Below are 22,600 nucleotides of genomic sequence, written 5' to 3' on the forward strand. Positions count from 1 at the left end.
TCAGGCTGTTTGTGTCCAACAGCTGCACTCGTAACCACCAGGCCCCTATCAGGTGGACGTTCTTCATTGTTTGCGTACATACCAAAGGCTCCATGACAACCACTGAAGTAAACTAAGGAGCTTTGAAAAATGGCAAGTTTTGATGTTATAATGAGTAATACTTACATTAACAGAATCAACTGCTGCATACATAATATCCATCCATCCCTTAAATGTTGCCTGTAAATAGAACATTTATAGAATCTGAATGTGAAGCTCATACTCTAAAATAGCCATAAACATAGTTTTATCTGTTTAATGTTATCACATTTACTAATAACAAATTAGTAACTTTTTCTGTATTTCAAAATATCAATTTACTATAAGATACTATATATTTTTTAAAAAGGACACATCCTCAAGTCACATTCTAAATCTTAGTCCTAATATTTCCACATTGTCACATTTTGCACACTAATTCTCATTTTTCCAAATGTGGAGGAGGATTTTATGAATAAGGCAGGAACCATTTTTTCTCCATTTCTTAAGGATTCTCTATGCCAGTGGGAAGTTCCTCTCATTTCTCTATAGGGTAAAGCAGGAGGTTCAAAAATGACTATACATTTTTCAAGCAATATTCAGATGGTACAAAGTGGGGGTCCAAATGACAACAAATATCAATTATGAATTAATAACTCCGAAATGCAACAAAAACCTATGCTTCTTAATTCAGGTTAGGCATATGTTCTAGGAAAGACCAACTCTGTTTTTAAAGTCATACAGTACTTTAACTTCTAATCAATAGATTATTTAAAGAATGACTTATATCTTTTACCCAGTATCCACTTAAATACCAAGCATTCATGAAAGGGGTCACTTACAACTTGAAGCAGAGATAGGTAGCCGAGTCCAACATTATCAAAGTTCACTTTCAAGTTTTTCCATCGCACATTTTGACTAACATTCATAAGGGCAAAACACTCGGAGCGATTTTGAACTTGACTTATAGGGAAGCGTGACCCATCCGTGGTGTTAACACACTCGTAGAACTTGCCAGCAAACAAATTTACTCCCATGATGCTAAATATTAGCCAGAATATAAGACACACAAGTAGCACATTCATGATGGAAGGAATTGCTCCTATGAGTGCATTCACAACCACCTTGTATTCAGAAGAAAGAAAACAATGATCAGATTAGTAAAAAATGTTGACTAGGCAACATTAAAAAAACATAATGCAGGCATAAAGAAATTAGAAAAGCCACTGTGAAATATTTAAGACTTTAACTGGCTGACATATATTTATTGAATTCCTACTACATGCTCAACAGTGTGCCAAGCAAGACAAAATGAGACATGAGCCCTGTAATTACCAGGTTTGCAAATTTCATGATTTGGCACACAGTAAAACTATTAGCAAAATATAAGACACAATAACTAAAAATATACGATAGCTTAAAAATGAAAAAAAAAATAAAAATAATAAACCAAAAACCTGATATTGATAAGGTGAAGTTGTAAAATCTGCATACTCTGGAAAAGAAAAAAATTATAAACATAAATGATAAAAAATAATATTTACATTTAAATGTTCATGATCCTAGAATTAACAGCATTAAAGATGCCCCCATGTAGAGCAACTACTGGTGTACATTACGTGGAATTAAAATTGGAGTCTTTTAATGGATTGAACCCCTCAGATTGGGCTGGCTCTACAAAATAGAGCAATTTTTCAATTTATTATTCTAACCCCAAAATACTTTATGTATAAGTTCTTGGCTAAATATACATAGTGCTGGTGTCAGTTAAAACAAAAATTAGGCATAGCTTTTCTTTAACACTTCATTTATTTCTTCTTTTCAGCATTTCCACTGCTTTTGATCACCAATGCTCCTTGCCACTCTAATTTTCCTCCATAGCAACTACTGTAGCATTTAACACTTTCCAGATTTTCTTAATTATCCCATCCTTCAAAAATCTACTTGTCTTACGATTCAACTGTAGTCCCCATTTGAGTACAAATCTGTAAAAGATTTAAGTTGTTAGGGATGTAACGTTGTGATTCCTGTTTTCTGAAATATATTAAGCAGGCTCTGAAGACTCTTTGAAATAGGGACATGTTCAAGAGATCTCTGACTATTCCTGAGATTGTCTGGATTAGGGGTCTGCAAGCATCTTTCTTAAATATTTTTTGGCTTTGCAGATTTTATCTCTATTGTACCTCTTTAACTCTACTATTGTGGCATAGATCATACATAAACAAATGGGCACGGCTGTATTCCAATAAAACTTCCTTTACAAAAACAGGCAAGGGACCCATTCCTGATCCAGAGAGATGATTATTACTCTGGAGTCCAAAGACCTGTAGATGTTCCCTGAGGACTTGAAATTATAGGAAAAGCATTATGGCTGTGCTCTCTGGAGAAATGATTTTTGCTTTCATCAGATCCTTATAGTATTTGTGATGCCCCCCAAAAGTTAGGAAGAACAGGAAAAGAGAATGAAGTTCAAGGTGGCTGGCTCTTTTTGAAGCCTACCTTTTCATCTTCATTTCCTGCCACCCTTCTGCTATGCATATCATCTAGGTACACAGATCCTTCTAGTTATTGACCAAACACACTTTGCACACTCTACTTTGTGCCCACCTATGTAGTGTATTACTGCCTGCGGTGCCTACCTGTCTGTGATTTTGGGGTTACTCTTTCAATCATGCAATGTCTGGAATGTCACCTTATGAAGTTTTCTCCAACTTCCCCAGGTAGCTACTCCCTCCTATACATCCTTGTAGCATTGTGTGATTATTATTTCATAGAAGGTACCATAGAGTAATACTTATTTCCCTGTATGTCTCTCTTGCAACCATTGGTCCTATTCACTCTTGGGGGATTGAGGTCCATTGTACTCTGTGTCTTTTATAGCACAACAGTTGACACATAATTTGTGTTTAAAGTGTGAGTAATGTTGGAACGATGGATCTGAGAGGGAGATTAGTACCTATTGCTCTGATGAGAAGCCAGTTGGGAAAGTTAATAATGTCAAGAGCCTCAAGATTCAATGCAAACTAAGTACAAAATGCCTCAGATGCATTATTGCAGTTATTCTTCAAAGTGACCCTGTGGTGTGAAGAAATATCTCCTTTTGCATAGTTAACAAATGTAACTAAATAGACATATTTGCCCCTCAAAATATATTAAAATATTCTCCTGTATTCAATTCACCTGTATTACAGATAAAGAACAAAGAACAAGCAGGGTAAAATAATGGACTGGCTTAATCAATGAAGCAAGTGGCTTTGGAGGGGAAATCATGTTCTTTGTTCATGAAAATGCAGTATATTTTATGCTCAAATCCAGGGATCGATCATAAAGTTTGGATAGATTGTACCATTCTACTAATGCTCAAAAAATTCAGTTAACATCAATGAATTCCAGTACCATCTTTCTGCATAAAATAGAGCTTTATAATTTTTGACTTCTTATATGATGGAGTATTTGAATTTTTCTTCTGAATTTTTCTTCTATAATCATAGTCTCTCTTGTATACTTGGGAGCCATTATATAACGAGGTACATTAGGTAATAGAGGTGACAGTCATAATTAGGTCGACAGGGATAACAGTAAAGATCTGCTGGCCCAGACTTCTTAGCTCTGTCCCAGAGTTTCCAATTCAGTGAGTCTGCGGTAGGGGCCCAGGAATTTGCATTTCTAATAAGTTCTTTGTTGATGCTGATAACTGGTCAATAGACCACATTCAAAGCGTCCCTAAACTAAACTAATTTCCATGTTAAATGGCTCAGAGACTGTAAGGAAGGGAGACATTCAGGTAAATAAATAAGCGTACTACACTATAAGGAGGGTTTTAGGTGTCTGAACAGAGAGGAAGAGTGCCCAAATATGCCTGCTGGTGGACAGGCAAGGCAAATTTAAATTGAGCCCTAAAGGATAGGTGGGTGTTTGTCTGCTATGTTGATGGGTTAGGACTGAGGCGGGGCAGGGAGAAGCATTGCAAGTGGAGAGTATAACAGAGGTATGAGAAAGCAGGTATCAGTGTGGAGAAGAAATTTGAGAAGAGTAGCATTGCAGGAGGATATGGACTAATCACAGAAAACAAAGTGGTTGTCCTCCATGTGTTTTATGAAGTTGATGGCTTAATACAACCCTTAAAGCTAGGTTGATGGTAGTCATTATTTATTTTGTCTTGTTTGTCTCTGCTAAATGAACATCTTTTCAGGTACTATGCAGCCTAGTGTAAATGAAGTAAACTCTCAGAACTTTAGTTTTCTGAAACTAATACTTTATATTAGTTTTTTGGATATATATTAATAAGAATAATAAATATTACTATGGTATCCATGTAATTTGGATATAATTTCACTTACTTTGAAACATTATCTTAAGGACGAAATTAAAATGTGATGGCTGATGCTACCGCACTTTCCTATCTTTTCTTATGCTTTCTACCCAGGGTATTCCTTAAACATATTATTTGAGCACCTGATATCAGCAAATCCTTGATGACTTATGTACGAGAGATAGTGTCAAGACTAATAGTGTTTTCTTCAGTTGAATTTCCTAGTATAGGGAAGATTTCCATTTAAAAAGGGAAAAGTCATGTGTTTGGATCATTCTATCACCTAACAATATTAGATAAAAGAAGGATTACTGTATTTGATTTGTTTGTTAAACAAAATACACTGAATTATAGTGTGTATGCATATATATGTATACATATATATGAATATACACAGTACACATTTAAACAGCCCATAGTTACGTATATATATACATATATGTGTGTAAATATAAACAGACCATAATTTCTACATATCCATTTTTTATATTTTATACCTCATATAAAAAATAAGAACATTATATTAGGAAGTTTAGTATTTTCTTACCCTCATCCCTTCAAATCTAGATAAGGCTCTCAGAGGTCTTAAAGCTCTAAGGGTCCGAAGGGATTTAATGGGACCAAGATCTGAGTAGCCAAGAGTGTTTGCGACTAAAGTAACCAAAGAAACCTGTAAAAGAAAACAACATTTTCATGAATTGTGTCAATGAAATTATAAAGCATGAAAAGGAAAAGTCAATTTCGAAAGTCACTAAGAGCAGCTCTACAGGAACAATATGATTTTATATATGAAATATCTAGTCATTGACTAAAAACATGGGTAAGATGGATATTTTTGTAAGGAAATAGGTTTTGAAGGTTAACCACAATAAGAAGAAATAATGGAAGGAAAGTAGGTTATTTATTCTATCTGAACAGAAACCATATATATGCTTTCCCATTTTATAATCAATGGTTATATAATTGCTTATTGAATCTGAAAATGTAATTATAGCAATGATCAAAATTTCAATTGAAATAAAACTCACGGGCAAAATGGAGGCATGTGGTTCTGAAGCTAAGTCATGAAACTGTGGCATTCACTTAAGTAAATCTAAGTCCTAGTACAAATCTCATTCAAAAACATTCTGAAGACTTATAATTTTGAGATGGAGCAAATTTTCAACACTATTGTTTCTGCCCTACAATTTCTCAGGATTGGCATCAACAATCTACCTAGTATGGGATTAGTGGGAGAACAATTTCAATTACATGGAAGAGAGAATGAGGGCAAATGATTTCACTGACTTCATAATCAACATAGATATGTAAGAACTACATCATGTTAGACAGACAAGCAACAATTACAGGAACAAGTATCCAAAAGAAATGCATGTTCTTATCATAAATTATCTCAGAAGACAGAACATGGACAGAAATACAATCAGTATACATTTTTTTTCCATTTTTTAAAAAATTTCAGTATATTATGGGGGTACAAATGTTAAGGTTATGTATATCGCCCTTGCCTCCCCTCCCCCCTCGAGTCAGAGCTTCAAGCCTGCCCATCCCCCAGGTGGTGTGTATCTCACTCATTAGCAATCAGCTTCTCACTGACCTGAGATCTGGATAGGTAAGTGCATTAACTCTCTGAATTAGTTCTGTGTAAAGTATTCATTTGTTTTACACCTTGTGTAGCAGTAAACAAAGTCTAAGAACAACGTCTGCAATGCAATTCTGCATTATAAAGTTAAGGTAGTGACTAAGAGATTCAAGTTTTCCAGGGAAGACTAGGAACACATGAGAATCAACTACCTTATATTTGACGATCTAAGGAGTAGAAAAATTCATTGCTCACAAGTTCATTGCTACTGCTATCAGAGACAAGTAAACTGATTTATGAAGCAGGAGGTGTTAAAGTGTTTTTGTCCTCATGTGGTACTTTCGAATGTCTAATGGTTACATTCCTTTTTCTTTCTAATTCCTTAAGCTATACATTCCGCAGAACTAATTGGTCCTCATACCATTCTTAAATTCACCCAGTCATTCATATCCATTATTTTCCACTTAAGTATAAGTACACTTAAAAAATAAGTATGCTCCTTCTTTAATCTGAAAAAAACAAAGTTTTAAAATGCCTTATTTATGGTTTGAACGTTTGTCCCCTCCCAAACTCATGTTGAAACTTAATCCCTGATCTAACAATATTATGAAGTGGAGCCTTTAAGAGGTGATTGAGTCATAAGGGCTATGGATTAAGGGATTAAAGGATTAGCATGAGAGTAAGTTGGCTCTCAGTGTACTCCCCTCGCTATGAGATCCCCTGCACCACCTTGGGACTCTGCACAGTCCCCACAAGCAGGAAAGCCCTCACCAGATGTGGCCCCTTCACCTTGGACTTTCCAACCTGTAGAATTGTAAGACATAATTTCTTTTCTTTATAAATCACCCAGTCTCAAGTATTCAGTTATAGTAACAGAAAATGAACAAAGACATGTTTGTTATAATTTAAATAGCCCCTAACATAGTGGTAGACCTGTTCTCCAAACCACTGTTAAGTGAGTTTTATATTGAATATAATATATGCATATTATTGAGAAAACTGCAGTATACTCAGTATCTGAGAATATATAAGTGTCTATCTATGCATACAGATGTAGCTATACAAATATGTGCCCATACTGATGAATAATGCTCAATCAAACACGTTTCAAATAATTAAGAAGCTTACAGAAAACAGATGTGTCCATCCGCATTCAGATCAATTTTCTGCAACCTGAATATGCACCAGAATCACCTGTAGGGCTTGTTATAAAAGTTTTCATGGTCCCAACCCTGGCATTTCTGATTCAGTAGGTCTTGGGGATGGGTACTGAGATTTTACATCCCTAAAGACTCCCTTTTATATGTGCCAATGCTTTTGTTTCAGGGACCATACTTTGAAAACAACTGCTCTAGATAAGTTTCTCCATTTTGCAGGAAAAAAACAAACAAACAAAAAACAATTCAGCCTCTCTTCTAAATCTGTATTTCTATCAGCAGGAATATTGTATGGAGGTTTACTCTCCATGTTTTGCACTATATTGTTTGTTTCCAAAACATTAAATAACATTTCAAATTGAAATTATATACCTCCCTGAGTTCTGCATATTCCATACCCATAAACAAGACGTTATATCCATTAAGAATCACAAGTTCAGATTTTCAAATACAAAATAAAATAATTCCTGCTATTAAACAGCCATCTCTTAATTTAAAATAAATTCAATTCTACTTGTAAACTTTTATTTATTACAATGAGCGCTGAAAATGAGTATGTTTGTGATAATATTTTAAAGGTTTTAAATATCTTAAACTTTTAAAGACCCAATCACATTCAAAGATTAAGACAAAAGAAAAATAACCTATTTTCCATTATTTCTTCTTATATTGGTTAGCCTTCCTTTAAAACTATTATATTACAAAAGCATCCATGATACCATTTTTGTATTTCCTAGAAGTAATAAGATAGCTTAACATATAAAAGGTGAATCAAACACAATCAAACATTATGAAATCATTAATATAAGTTATCAAAAATTAGAATTTTCATAGAGGAAGCCCAAGAGAAGAACCTCTGAGGTACATTGTACAGCTACACTTTGTCAAAAAAGGGTTTTTTGCATATAATTTACATAGAACAGAAAAAGGTTATTGCTTTTAATATTTAACATATTATGCTATTAAGAGGTAAAACATTTACTGAGATTTAAACAATAGTTGAGACGTTGAACTTTTGAGTAAATATGACTAGTTTGATTAAATTTTGTAGTCAAATTTTGCTATTTACAGTCAGTCTTATAATTTTCTTATCCATGAATGATGTTGTATTACTTTATCTTTTCTGAAAAGTCTGATGATGCAAACCCTTGGTTAAATGTTACAGCACTTATTGGCACATAAAAATTTGCATGTCGATCTCTTATTATTCCAGACATCATATAGAAAACAAATCTCTAAAAACTATGACTGATGATAGCATGCTTCTTCCCTAACCACAAAGGCTAGGTTTCGGCTGGGCGTGGTGGCTCATGCCTGTAATTCTAGCTCTCTGGGAGGCCGAGGTGGGCGGATCGTTTAAGCTCAGGAGCTCCAAACCAACCTGAGCAAGAGTGAGACCCCGTCTCTACTATAAATAGAAAGAAATTAATTGGCCAACTAATATATATAGAAAAAATTAGCCGGGGATGGTGGCGCATGCCTGTAGTCCCAGCTACTCAGGAGGCTGAGGCAGCAGGATTGCTTGAGCCCAGGAGCTTGAGGTTGCTGTGAGCTAGGCTGATGCCATGGCACTCACTCTAGCCTGGGCAACAAAGTAAGACTCTGTCTCAAAAAAAAAAAAAAAAAAAAAAAGTCTAGGTTTCTGAAAATCTAGGATAATTAGTAAAAGATGAAGAACATATTGTTCTGAGAAAAATATAATTGAGAGATTGAGATCATGAATTAATTTAAGAAAGCCTTTAAAATAATATAACATATATATAATAATATATTATTAAATTATGTCATTACAATATAAAATAAAATAATCAGGGTACACTCAATAAGAATAAATTGGTAATAATAGGTGTTGTACGATTAATTTCTATTTGGGATTCTTTGATTTCACCAACTCCTTTAAGATCTCTTTCTTGACTACCTCAATAAGAAGCCCATAACAGCATTTTTACTTTGATAAAAATGATACATAAAATAAAGCATTCTTATGTATTTTCCACCATCCAAGTAGTCAACAGTTCTTTGAATTTATTATGTGAAATTGTTAATGCCTACTTCTCTGCTCCACTGACATTCTAGAGATGAAGGGTACATCACATGTTTCAGATAGCGATGAGTTTTATCTCATTTGGCTTTCCCCATCATCGTGCATGTGATAAATATTTAAAAATTCCATTCCTTCCCTCTCACTGAATACAAAGTTAGCTTTAGCTCTACCATTATTTATTTATTTATTTTGAGACAGAGTCTCACTCTGTTGCCCGGGCTAGAGTGCCATAGTATCAGCCTAGCTCACAGCAACCTCAAACTTCTGGGCTCAAGTGATCCCTCTGCTTCAGCCTTCCGGGTAGATGGGACTACAGGCATGCACCACTGTGCCTGGCTAATTTTTTCTATATATTTTTAATTGGCCAATTAATTTCTTTTTATTTTTAGTAGAGACAGGGTCTTGCTCTTGCTCAGGCTGGTTTCGAACTCCTGACCTTGAGCGATAGCTCTATCATGTTTACGTAAATTTTAGGTCACATAGCAGACAGCTTGATATACCCCTCATCCTCTTATATCTTCTAATTTTATTTTGTCAGTAATCAGTATTTCATCCCTTTAATATGTGTCTCTGCCCTTTACTCTTACTGCCTTCCACTCTCTAGTCTTAAATTTTCTTCTTATTCCTAACAGGAAAGATATTCAAATCATGTATTTTTTTTTTTAAAAAATCACATCTCCTCTGATTGCAGAAAACATAGGCAAAAGTTAATTATAAGGCTGGGTGGGATGGCTCATGCCTATAATCCCAGCACTTTGGGAGGTCAAGGCAGGAAGATCACTTCACTTCAGCCCCAGGATGGTTTGAGACCATCCTGGGCAACATAGAGAGGCTCCCTTTCTCAACAACAAAAAAAGTCAACTATAAATGTTAAAATAGTACGGAAGAGAATTTACATTTGTTGAAGGATTTCTGTTCTAATATTTCTTGAAGATATAATTCCACTGGCTACACTAATATTTCTAAAAACTCAAAAGCTATAGCCTAAAAGTACATAACCATATTTAAAATATGCTAATATGCAACATTGGTGAAAGTTTTTCAGAACACTTAGTAAGAATAAACTGTCTTTTATAATGCACTCAAAAGTACCTACATCGACAATTAAGAAATCCAGCCAACACCAGGCATTGGTGAAATACGTTTTATAACCATAGGCTACCCATTTCAGAAGCAATTCCAGAATGAAGATGTAAGTGAATATCTTGTCAGCATACTCCAGGATAATCTTAATGGTCTTTTTCCTTTCAATATATATATCTTCAAAAGCCTGTAGAAATAATATTCACAGTTCATTCAGGCACAACTTAAAACTTCCGAATTCACAACAAAAACAGGAGATACAATACGAATGCAATTACAATAATGATGTGGGTCAGCTGACTTTCTTGTTTACAGCAACCCTCTAACACTTCTAGCCTTCTCACCAGGCTGCTGCTGGTGACTAGAGGTCAAGAGAAAGAGTACAAACAAATGAAGTTACGTACAGTCCTCTAAAAGAATTTTGATGTCTGTCACTTATGGGAATTTCCACCTTCATCTGACTCCCTTTTATTCCCCATTCAGATTGTATAAGTCCTAATAATTTAAGACAGGCTCCCAGGGTAAGCCACTCTCATAAATCTTTCTCATCCTATGCTCTCCTTCATACCCACCAGTAGGATTTGGAATTTCTCTTTCAGTTTCTATATGCTTGTGTAGCCCAGTGTCTAGTACTGTCTCAGAGAAGGTAATGATTACAGTAGCTTGATTGGGGTATAGAACACAGGGGATGGTTTTTTTTCCTTTGAATTCTGCACCCATATTTTATCCTTCAAAGCTTCAGCTCTACGAATCACTGTTATATTCAATCCAGGAACATGGTGCTTATACTTTCCAAGACCATTTAGAAGGCGGTAGACAATAGATATTGTGGTCATACTCGCAAGTCCCTTAGCAAATAATTTGGATGAATTTAAAGACTTGAGCTCACTGAGATGCTTAAAATGATTGCTGATCTAATTAGGTCTAAAGTATTCAAATTTTCTTTTTCAGGTTGAAACACAATTCATTTTTATCTTGGTTGGAGGAAATGAAAGTCAAAAGTCCCATATCCTTAGTGGTTAAAATTATATTATCTGCCCATAGTCATGGGCTTGTGCCATCCTCATTTTTCTTATTCCAAGTTTAACTATCAATACAATAAAAATTGTCCTTAGCACCTTTGGGAACTGTTGGTATCAATACTGAAGAAGAGAAGTTGGGGCAGAAAGAATGGACAGACTGACTAGGATAGAAAAACAAGGTCTCAGCAGCTGGCAGAGGTTTTTAAAGTCAGTGGAATTGAAGTGCAGGGAAGGTTTCCACACCTCAGGATTTTCCTGTGCCCTTCTCCAAGTTCTGGAGGGATTCAGCAAGCCCCCTAAACAGAACCTTACGGCTGTGACTCAGTCCTTGAAATACAAATACAAGAAAGGGGCTTAGCCACAAGGAGCAAGAAGCCTGTTCCTAGAACTGGGGCACGGAATTAGAGCAAAACCAGCAGTCTTGATGATCAGAACTAAATATCCTGCCTCAGTGTACCACACTCTGACCTGTTCCAGAGCCTGAATAGGATCCAGCTTACAGGAGTCCCAGCTGAGCACTAACTGTGTAGATGCGGGAGCAAGGAGGAGAGGATTTCATTATGTGAGCTCTACCTGATTTGGGGCTTAGGCTTTGCATTTCAGTTACCACTCACTTATTTCTATGCACCATGTACTTCTCTTTCTGAACAGCCACAACACAGTGAAAAGACACGGGGACTTAGACTTCAGGCTTTGATTAAGTTATAGCTCTGTCATTTACTAGCTTTGGGACATAAAGAAACTTTTTAAACTCTGTACACAGCTTCCTCACTGGTGAAATACAGGGTTGATCGAAAATCAAATGAGAAAATCTAAATAAACATTTTTGAAATGTATAAGTACATATTAAATGAGAGCTAGTATTTTTTATTTAGTTTGTAGACAGGTATAAAGGATTTGCAAACTCCCTGAATAAAAACACCAACTTCTTGAAATACCTTTCCCTTTTTTACCTCATATGATTCACCTGAATTCCAGTTTGAGAATGCCCCCCTCTGCTCCCACAAAATGTCATTGTCCTTTTTAGACATATTGAGTGAGGATTTACTCTAAACTTTTAATATTTTGTAATCTCCTCTCTGAAAGTCTCCATCATATATGTGACACAGCATTAAGTAAGCTTTTTCAGTTTTTAGGATTACAAGATATTGTAGACACCATCAAGATTCCTATTTGCATGACACCAAATAAATAGAATAGTACTTTTTGTAAAAATTACCTTTTTGTTTTTGAGAGATGAGGCTTGTTAGGATAGGCAACCCATGGTGGGCTCTGAGGGCCCCTGCTGGTTCTTACTGGGTATGCCAGGAATGCAAGGCCCTGACTGCTCTTTGCCCAGGCCATTTCTCAGGGTTGCACAAGCAGTGAGTAACCTTCAGGAATTAGGTGGTGTCACTCTCTGGGACAAAGGGCAGGATTGCTCACTGCTCAGCATAAAAGGATGGGTTCCCTAAGCTCAGGGTTCCTCAACTGTGACATCAACACACTATGTGTGCAGCATTCATCCAGGCCCATATTATGCCCCCATGAGATCTGGGGAAAAGAGGAACCAACACAAACATGTTGAAACTCATGCTACTTTCTGTGCCATGAGTAATAAAGTCATTTATCTCTGACCCAGGCACCTCAGATCTTCTGCCAGAATCCACTAAACAGTAACAGGGTTACTTAACCTATAAGTACAGAACAATCAAATCCCAGATCCATGAAGACCGTCTATGAAGCAATTTATAAAGTTCCTGAGTACTCTGTTTTTAGCACAATGGAACTTCCAGTGGTATATCCAGCTGGATCTGGGCTCCTAATGGTTCAACTTTCTTACCAACAGCAGGAAAAAAGACAATTAAGAAAAGGTTCAGGGAGTTTGTAACTCTCCCAAATCCCTTTCAACTCCCATAGAAAGTGCGTGCTCATATACAAGAATGAGAAACTTGTCCCATTTTCATCCTAAAACTACAGTGTGTTTTTACTTTATGATGATATGCAAGATGCTTCATAAGCTGAAACTGCTTGTCTTTCTCATAGTATCTCTGGCCACCTGTATTTGTTTTACCTCCCATAATTCTCCATATCAGCTCAGCAGCTTTTAATTTCCTGAATATCTGGTGCTGTTTTATGCTTCCTTACCATTGTACACTTGTCTCTTGTGGCCTGCCTTGCCTGGCTGGAAAATTCCTATTCATCTTTCTAGACCTTACAAAGCATCACATACCTTTCTGAAATTGCAAGCAGACGATTGTCTCCTTGCTACCGTGCTTTGTTGTGTATATACTAAACTTACAAACACAGCCCAGTTCTGCAGTCACTCTTTCTCATCTCTCTCTTCCCCATTGCTTTCTTAGCTCCTTGAGAATTGTATCTGGATCTTATCCATCTTTGCATCCAGAGCAGCAAGGATAGTGCCTGGCATGTAGGAGTTCTCAGTACCTATTTACTGAGCTCAACTAAAATTTTGTCCTTGGTACTAATCATAGGGATTAATTCTAGGCAAAAAAAAAAAAAAAAAAAAAAAAAGAAAAAGAAAAAGAAAAAGAACTTGCTATGATATTTTTGTCTTTTAGCTCATTTATCAAGAATATTGTTTTAATCAATTTATTGGCTTAGGTATCAGATCACTTACCAGAGCACCACTGCTAAGCAGGATCATGAGAACAATGAAGCTTTCGAACCAACTGTGTTCAACTATCCTGTAGCAGGTTTTCCTGATGTTCCACCAGATTTTTCCTTTCCCTGACTCTATGTTAACTTGGCAGCATGAGAACCTCCGCACACAACCTGTCAAGAAGGATGTGCATGTAAAATATGGATATTTAGAATAAATAAAATGCATAATACATTACTTAACACAAAGGTTACTCTGTGATACTTTCTCAACCAAATAGTTTCTAATACCTATACCTGCAGTTTCAGATAGATTCAATTTGGATGCCATCTCTTCTTATATTCTAACTCTGCATAATGTTTTCTTATTACTTGTCAGTCATTTTTAACTTAGAATGTACTCTCGTGTTCTGTAATTCTCTGATTCCTCATCAACATCCTCCGCAGTGTTTGAACAACATTTATTTGATGTATCAATGACTGAATGGATGAACAAAAATATGAAGATAAAATGAATTTCAGGGCCTACTTTGCTAACAGATAAATGTTACTGGAGTGGGTATAGTCTATAATTTGAGGAGTCTTCCACTCATCTATAAAAATAAAAACAAAAAACCTTTGAAAAACACCTTTCTAAGCAATACTGAAGAAATTAGTGTAAGGTCTTGAAATTAAGTTCTAAAGAAATCCGTGTTGATTATAAGATGCAGATGTAACTGTTTCAAGTACTCTAAGTTAAAATCTGACTTTGGAATTTTAGGTATAAAATATGCTGCAATAAAAAATTGAAGAAATTTTTTTTTAATTTAGGTTTATTTGTTCATTCATTCATTTTTTTCATCAAAACTTTATTAAGTATCTTCTATGTACTCCGTTCTGTACATGATTTCCTCTCCTCAGGTAATTTCTTTTTGGTTCTGGTTAGATAGCACAGAAATAAATGACTATAAGTAGATAAGGCAACTAAAATGACAGATATACAGGGTTCATTTTGGTAGCATGGAAGAAGTCCATCTAACCTGGCGTTTTATTGCGAAGGAGAGGTTAAAAGAGGCTTCCTGGAAGAAGTGGAGCTAGAATTGAATCAAAGTAACAGTAAAAAAGACTTCGGGTAGAATTCCAGGTCAAGAGGGCAGCAAAAAGTGTTGAGCATAGAAATTGCAACCAGTTTAGAATTGTGATGAAAACAACAAGTACACAACAGGCAGGGGTGAGACAGGAGGTTAGAGAAATTGGTCAGATTATGGAATGCATTTATCCCCACCTTAAGGAGTTTGGTCCAAGGGAAGGGTTGTAAGCAGGGAATGATATAGGCAGATTTCAATTGAAACAGACGTCCCCAACAGTGTGTAGAGGATACGCTGGAAGAGTGGAAGAAAGAGGGGTGGGGATGAAAGAAGACTCAGAGCAAGAAAACCATTTAGGTTCTGGTCCAGTATCCCTGTCAAAAGGGATAGATTCGGGCAACTCTAGTTAGCAACTAGAGCAATAACAGATTTACGGTATATTTGGCAGGTAAAATCAGCAGGATTTGGTGACTGATGGACATGGATATAAGAGAAAGGCAGGAGCCCATGATGACTGAGTAGATGTCAGCTGTGGAATGAAGATCATAGGATCAGGAGCTGACTTGGAAGGTAGTGAGTTTGAGATACCTGTGGAACTTTTAAATACAGATATATGTAGATATTTGGGGGTGTGAATATGAAGCTCAGGGAAAATGTCTGGCTAGAAAAGAATATGTAGTAATCATTGGTATATATTGGTTAGGGTCAAAACAACTTTTGAGGTAAACAAAAAGAGTATTTAAGGTGAGGAGAAAAAAGGGCCAATTTTGGAACATTCTTGGACAAGAGTAAGGGAGAGGATTTGATGCTGTGCTGGAACCAGGCCATACCATTTCATGATAACTCGTTGTTAAATTGTCAGGAATTTTTGCTACTCTGTTGTTAAATGCAGCTATCATTAAAAATTAGATTATATAAACTCAGAATTCAAAAGCTTCCTTTTAAAAAAGGAAATAAATACTGTAAAGGTATCACTTCTTAATGATTTTACTATATTTTTCTATTATCTATGCTCTTGAGGAGTTTTATGTTTAGTCTGTCTGGATGGTTGGGATGTTTTACTATTGGGCTTCTGTGCATCTCTTTTTAACTCAGTAGTTTGAAATCAGCCATGGTGGAAATTGTTACACTTCAAATGCTGTAAATCAGAGCTCCTTGATTTTCTAAAGACTTAAGAAAGTGATAGAGGAAATGTTAATAAAACAGATAAACAGTAAAAGTGTATCGTGTTTGTAGCTATTACACTGTAAACAACGTAAAAAATAAAAAATCCATCCTTTCATTATTCAAACGCTATTATCTGATTTGCAAAGAATTGTTCACATCATTGATGAATAAGTGAAGTGCTGACATATAGCTTCTTCATTATCTTTCATTTCACTAATTAACATAAATGAAAATACCAACCAACCTTCATATTAAAACTATACTTGTTCATCAATTGCAATCATAGGTTGTCTATAAATAAAACTCTAGCAAAATTCAACAACAGCATCCTGTGAAAAACAATGCAATATGTGGAATATATAATAAAAAAGCTTTATATATTATCATTATTTGTAAATTGAATGCCCATCCTTAATATTAGCAGAATTTATAATAAACTGATATATGCATGCATATTTCCTTTCCTTTGGAGGGCCAATTGATAAACCTTTACCTGCATACCACTGGGACAGGTGGAAGAAGAGAAAACTTTGAAGGAGAAGAAGACAGAGTAGAAGCAATAAGAGATGCACACAGAGAACCAAGAGGCTGCAGTAAAAGAGAAATAAAGGTGTAAAGAAAATTTCACCAGAAGTGATGAACACAGCCAAGAACATCAAAGGCCCAGGAAGATAATGTTTAAAAAATTGAAAAATTAAATTAGAATAACTTAAAGTTGATTAAAAAGTAAACAACCAGAATTACTTTGATGAAATGGAAGAATTAAAAAGTGTAACTTCAATTAATGCCCCTCATATAATTTTAGATGAAAAACCTCATTTTAAATGAAGGTAGGAAGTGGGAAGGTCAGAACAGGCAGCACTTTTTGATACCTGTTTTAGAAGTTTGCATTTTAGGCACTTTGAGAAAATTAATTTCTTTTTCTATAAAACAATATATTTTATTAAAAATATTGAAATCTTCAAGTAAAGACTTCAGATAATCATAACCTGTATGTCCTGAAATAACAAAACTAGAATTCTCTTGATAAGCCACATGTATTAGATACTGTCTCCTAATGGATTCTTTCATGTTTCTGAGTGAAATTAGTGCTTTGATCCAGTTGTTATGAGGTATTTCCTAGCACTTTAATTTCCAGCTCTATAAAAATGCAGCAACCTATTTTTTTCCCAAATATCTAGTGTTTTTTCTATCATATATATTTTATGTGTTCCTGTCCTTTCTCTCTGGAAGGTTCTAAGTTACCAAGAGGCTGAAACTTTGTCTACAATGCTTGTTCCTCCTGTTCACAGTACTAAATACAGCCCTCTACACAAGTTAATATGCTGTGCATAGTTGATTTTGAAGACTTAATCCCTCCAAAAGAATTCTATAATCTTTAAGCAGTTAGTCATAATCTGAAAGGTCTCATCTCTGTGGATCCTAACATTGAATGAGGCTGGGCTTGGTGGCTCACGCCTGTAATCCCAGCACTCTGGGAAGCCAAGGCGGTGGATTGCTCAAGGTCAGGAGTTCGAGACCAGCCTGAGCAAGAGCGAGACCCCGTCTCTAATAAAAAATAGAAAGAAATTAATTGGCCAACTAAAAATATATAGAAAAAATTAGCCAGGCATGGTGGCACCTGCCTGTAATCACAGCTACTCAGGAGCCTGAGGCAGGAGGATCACTTGAGCCCAGGAGTTTGAGGTTGCTGTGAGCTAGGCTGACGCCACAGCACTCTAGCCCGGGCAACAGAGACTCTGTCTCAAAACAACAACAACAACAAAATAAAATAAATAAAAATAAAATTGAATGAAAAAGAAAAAAAAATTCAGGGTGAATGGAAAATATCCATGACACTTCATTTTTCCAATATTAATGACAGTTAACATGATCTCAGATCTGAAAGATTTACCACCATTTTACTTAAAATAATTACCTCATATCTCAAATGCATTTACTTAAAAGAGAACATTTGATAAAATTGTATTAAATAGAACAAAAGGGTGGGGTCAAAAATGAACTCTGACTTAATCTTTTTCAGGGCAAAAGGAAGTACCAGATAGAGTGGAAAAATTTGAGATGAAATCATTTTTATAGTAACTTAAGACTTTAGAATTTATCTCAAACTTAAAAACAAAGATCACGTGCAAAATATAATCTATCTGCCTGAGGTAGAAATTATTGAATTTGAAAGTTGTTTCTTTGGTTAAGAAAATTTTATTCTCTGGCATTTTTTTGATCAGTCTTAATATTGAAGAAAAACATTCTTATGATTGAGGAAAGAAAAAATGCTATCCATTTCAATTAGAAAGATAAGTAAACTTTTTATCTGAGAAGAGGGTTCATAAATATCACCCTCATGGTTCATCACCCCTCAGAGAATTTCTTTCTCTTACTTTGAGGCAGGAGTGTTCACCTGTCTTTCTGGCTTTTGTGAAAAGGCATATCCCAAGAGATTTGCAACCTAGCTGGTTAGCAATGTTATCACACCTTCTCTTTAAAAGGACTGTTAATTAAATGTAAACATAACAGAGAAGCTCTCAAACATTTTAATGGATCCCAGTGGGTAAATGCTATTTCTTTTGGGTGGTTTCATTAATTTGCTCTCATGATGCGTTACATAAAGTCTATGCTGGGTTTCATCATGTTAAACCAATGTACTCAAAACACACACACACACACACACACACACACAAACCCACTGACCTCTTCAAATACAGACTACCCATTAATAAAATATAACAGCACAATTAATGTAATTAATTAGGAAAACAAGCTTTTTCTCACTATTTCTTAAAAAATATCTGAATCCTCTAAAACAAACCTTTTGCTCATATTTTGTTTCCAAAAAAAGGAAAAAAAGCACAAAGGAGTTGGTTATTGTATTATTAGAGTTAGAATTAGTTATTTTATAGGAAGTTAGTGAACTCAGTACATTTTGAGGGGATGATGAGTTGGCTCCTCTTACCAAATTAACAGAAAATATATTATTTAAAGGAAAACAGGTTATCTTTCTCTAGCTGTAATCCTGATTATATAATTTACTAATTATATAATCTAAAAGGAGTAAAATATGAAACCAAGTAGAATCAAAGAGTGATGTAGTGTTCATAACTACACAGGTTGCCAAGACATATAGTATTAACAACAGTGAAGAAAAGTGCAGGATCTAGAGGGTGAGTCTGAAGTCTTGATTTACAAAGCAATAGAAATAAAACTAAGGAGAGACATGGCATAAAAGGGAGGAGAAAAGATGAATAAGAGGAACAAGATGCAATCAATAAAACACATTAGTAAAGTGATACTTATGAAGTTAAAAAGGATTAATGCATGCCAGGCAATGAACAACAAAATCATTTTAGCATTTATGTTCAGTGAAGGCACACTACTCTCTGATTTAACTGTCGCTTATACTTCTTTTGATTTTTCTGCTACCTTTCAGGTAACAAAAATCTCCGGGGGAGGCCAAATCCTGCTTTGATCTGGCATTGCTTCTACCTCAGCTCTTATAGACCAATTCTGAACCTTAAGAGTCATTTTTCTAATATAAGTGAACATGTTAATAGTTTTCCATTGTGATAAGCCTGTACTTCTCTAAGTTGTCATGTGGAAAATATGATCTGAGCACCCCAAATCCAATCTATCAGCAAATCCCTTCAGCTCTAATTTGACAATATACTCAGATTCTCATACTCTCAGCATGCCCAACACTACCACACTGGTCTAAGCTCCCATCACTTTTCACCTAGATTTCTGTAGGAACCTCCAGGAAATCTCCCCGCTTCTGCCACTGCTATACATACATCCACTCTTAGGATTGCACATTGTGAAATTTAAAAATCAGATCCTTACAATGTTCTTCAAAACTCTTATGATCTGGCCTCTTCTACATCTCTGACCTCAACCTTTAATGTTCTTCCTGTCTCTCAATATGCTCTATCCATTTTGGCCCCTTGTTTTTCCTCAAATGTCATGCGTATCCCCACCTCAGGGCATGTGCCTTCATGACTGCCTAAAAATACTCTTCCTTCATATATTTACATAGATCACTTCAATTTTCATCAGGTCACTGAACAAATGTCACCTTTATAGAAAGACCTTCTCTGGCAACTATATAATAGCAGGTTCCTCCCCTCACTCTTGGTATTCCGCCTTTCCTTTCACCTTTGCTATAGCACTTTTTACTTATCTGACCTACTGCATATTTACATGTTTATTTGTAAAAGGGACATTGTTTTGTACACAGTTTTCTCCCTCCAGTGCCAAGAACTATACCTGGCATATAGATGTTTAATAATCGTTTATTGGATGAAAGAATGATTAAGTGAATAAATGGTCAAAAGGCTGAGCAAATTGGCTGCCCTTCTGAATTTATCAGGGAGCTTCCTAACTAAACAGGTCCAGAGACCATGTAAAGTGTCCACTGGAGCACATCAAAATGATGTGACTCAGATATATAAGTACTCTCCGTAAATTTCCTATGGTCCAGGCCAAGGTTCACTGGAAAATGTGTTTCCATAATATCTCATCTACACTAGCCTCAATCAAGAAATTATAAATAATCTCAAAGTAATCACAAAAATGTTTTCATTGATGTTTTGTAGGATACCAAAAAAACTTTGTAAAGTTCCATCTTCGTACAATAGCACTTACAGTCTGAAATAACACAGTGTTAATACTTTCTGTACAGGGACTAAGTTTATCCAAAGACCTTTTCTGCTTTGAAGCCTTAATTTGTTTGTAAGCCCAACTTCTGTCCAGTTATCCTAGAATTTTAAGTCATGGTCATACAGAAAATGAATAGGGAAAATATTGGTAGCAACAGTACAGATTTAAGTTTTCGTGCTACGATGAATCAACTTACTCAAACAGACCACATACATTGATGAAATTCTTAGATGCCTATAATATGGATACTTCTAAAGGAAACTCTACGTGCCACAGGTGTGGATGAAACATCTCAGAGCTTCACTTGAGGCCAGGAGTTTGAGAACAGTCTGAACAACATAGCAAGATCTCATCTCTAAAAAAATATTTAAAAAAATTAGCCTGGCATGGTGGCATACACCTGTAGTCTTAGCTACTTGGGAGTCTAAGGCTGGAGAATCACTTGAGCCCAGGAGTTCAAGGTTACAATGAGCTATGATCATGCCACTGCATTCTAGCCTGGGTGACAGAGCAAAACTCTATCTCTAAAAAAATTGTGGGGATACATCATTACAGCATGTGCATAAAAATAGTCATTAAAGGAAATGCAGAAAAAACCCTCAGAACTCTTAGACATACAAAAGAAAAACAAAGGTACAGGATGGCCTCTGAGACCAAGTGAAGGAAGAATTTTAAGACAGATTATGCTCAACAGTATAACAAACAATTTACTGAGAGTTAGTGAGTAGCTTTAATTTTTGATGTAAAGGACAACAGTATAATCTATTTCATTAACTTTTATTCTAATGGTTCCATGGAGCTGGGAATATGAAGTAAAGCTCTAAAATGAGAAGCAGTAGAGTGATTTATAGTATAATGCAGTATCATTGGAAATTATTGTTAGAGTGTCATAAATGTGTACACTGATGCATAGAGAGTACCAGTGACTTGCCCTGAGTCATGATAGAGCCACAGCCAAATCAGCATGGAATGGAGTCTTCTGACGTTTTAGCAAACAATCCCTGGTGAGTATTAGGTGTCAAAACAAAACTCAAAACTAATAAATAAATTCTAACTAAGGACTCTACTTTTGTCTTACCATCTGTGAAACAGGCCTCTGGCTCATCTGAATTCACAGGTTCAGACTCTGCTTCTTCTCCTTCTCCAGGCAGGGGGTTATCAACTGTGCTGCACTCTGAGGAACTCCACCGGTTCAATCTCTAAAAAGGAATTCACCACCCCACCAGAGAGTTCTTTTAGAGTTCATTCAAATCCTGTATTTAAGCCTCATTTCATAATCAAAATCATGCAAAGTATTATGGAAGAAGATTAATAGTATGATGGCCATAAAAATGTACAAACACACATTGAGGTCAAGTAATCTTAGAATGCATCTGTACTTGATCTTTATATCTACACCATCCTGTGAAAAATAAATTTTATTATTTTCTGAAGCGAACAAGTGTTTGGACAAAATAAGTATGAGATAATATTTTGATATTAACTATCACTTTTTCAAAGTATTGGCAACATATTATTATTTTTTATGTTTAATATAAATTTATTTATATTGACACTATTTTAGGACAACCAAGACCCCAATAGTAATATTATACAAGTGCCAAATTGCTATTGCCTAATAATTGACAGTTTAGGTCTGAAAGTTGGCAGAAATACTTACTGATAGTTAAGATTAAAAAAAGATTAGTGTAACATAAATTCCAAATGTATTTTTCTATTATCTGTTGCATTTAAGAATATGTAGCAGGATGATATAGATAGAAAATCTTTGATCAAACAAACAAAAAAAATCAAATATTGTTTTGGAATCAAAATGTCAATGACTATACCAACACCATATGTTTTAGACATAAAATTTTAGCATATAGTAAAAAGGATCATAGAGTATTATTTAGAA

The 22,600-nt window shown here is 35.4% G+C and overlaps 1 protein-coding gene and 1 long non-coding RNA gene across 5 annotated transcripts in view; one reads left to right on the plus strand and one right to left on the minus strand.

The window, feature by feature from the left end:
• LOC105867224 (uncharacterized) overlaps nucleotides 1-22,600 on the plus strand; it is a 142,531-nt gene that overhangs the window by 62,001 nt on the left and 57,930 nt on the right. The gene's annotated exons all lie outside the window — the stretch shown is intronic.
• SCN9A (sodium voltage-gated channel alpha subunit 9) overlaps nucleotides 1-22,600 on the minus strand; it is a 92,133-nt gene that overhangs the window by 15,521 nt on the left and 54,012 nt on the right. Inside the window, exons 17-22 of the mRNA XM_012757045.2 lie at nucleotides 21,782-21,902; nucleotides 13,839-13,993; nucleotides 10,210-10,383; nucleotides 4,878-5,000; nucleotides 861-1,142; nucleotides 166-219 (exon numbers count right to left, since the gene is read on the minus strand). Of these exons, the coding sequence (XP_012612499.2) occupies nucleotides 166-219; nucleotides 861-1,142; nucleotides 4,878-5,000; nucleotides 10,210-10,383; nucleotides 13,839-13,993; nucleotides 21,782-21,902 (909 nt within the window). The remainder of the gene's footprint in view (nucleotides 1-165; nucleotides 220-860; nucleotides 1,143-4,877; nucleotides 5,001-10,209; nucleotides 10,384-13,838; nucleotides 13,994-21,781; nucleotides 21,903-22,600) is intronic.

Source organism: Microcebus murinus, chromosome 8, assembly GCF_040939455.1.
Source record: "Microcebus murinus isolate Inina chromosome 8, M.murinus_Inina_mat1.0, whole genome shotgun sequence".
In the NCBI taxonomy this organism is placed as follows: domain Eukaryota; kingdom Metazoa; phylum Chordata; class Mammalia; order Primates; family Cheirogaleidae; genus Microcebus; species Microcebus murinus.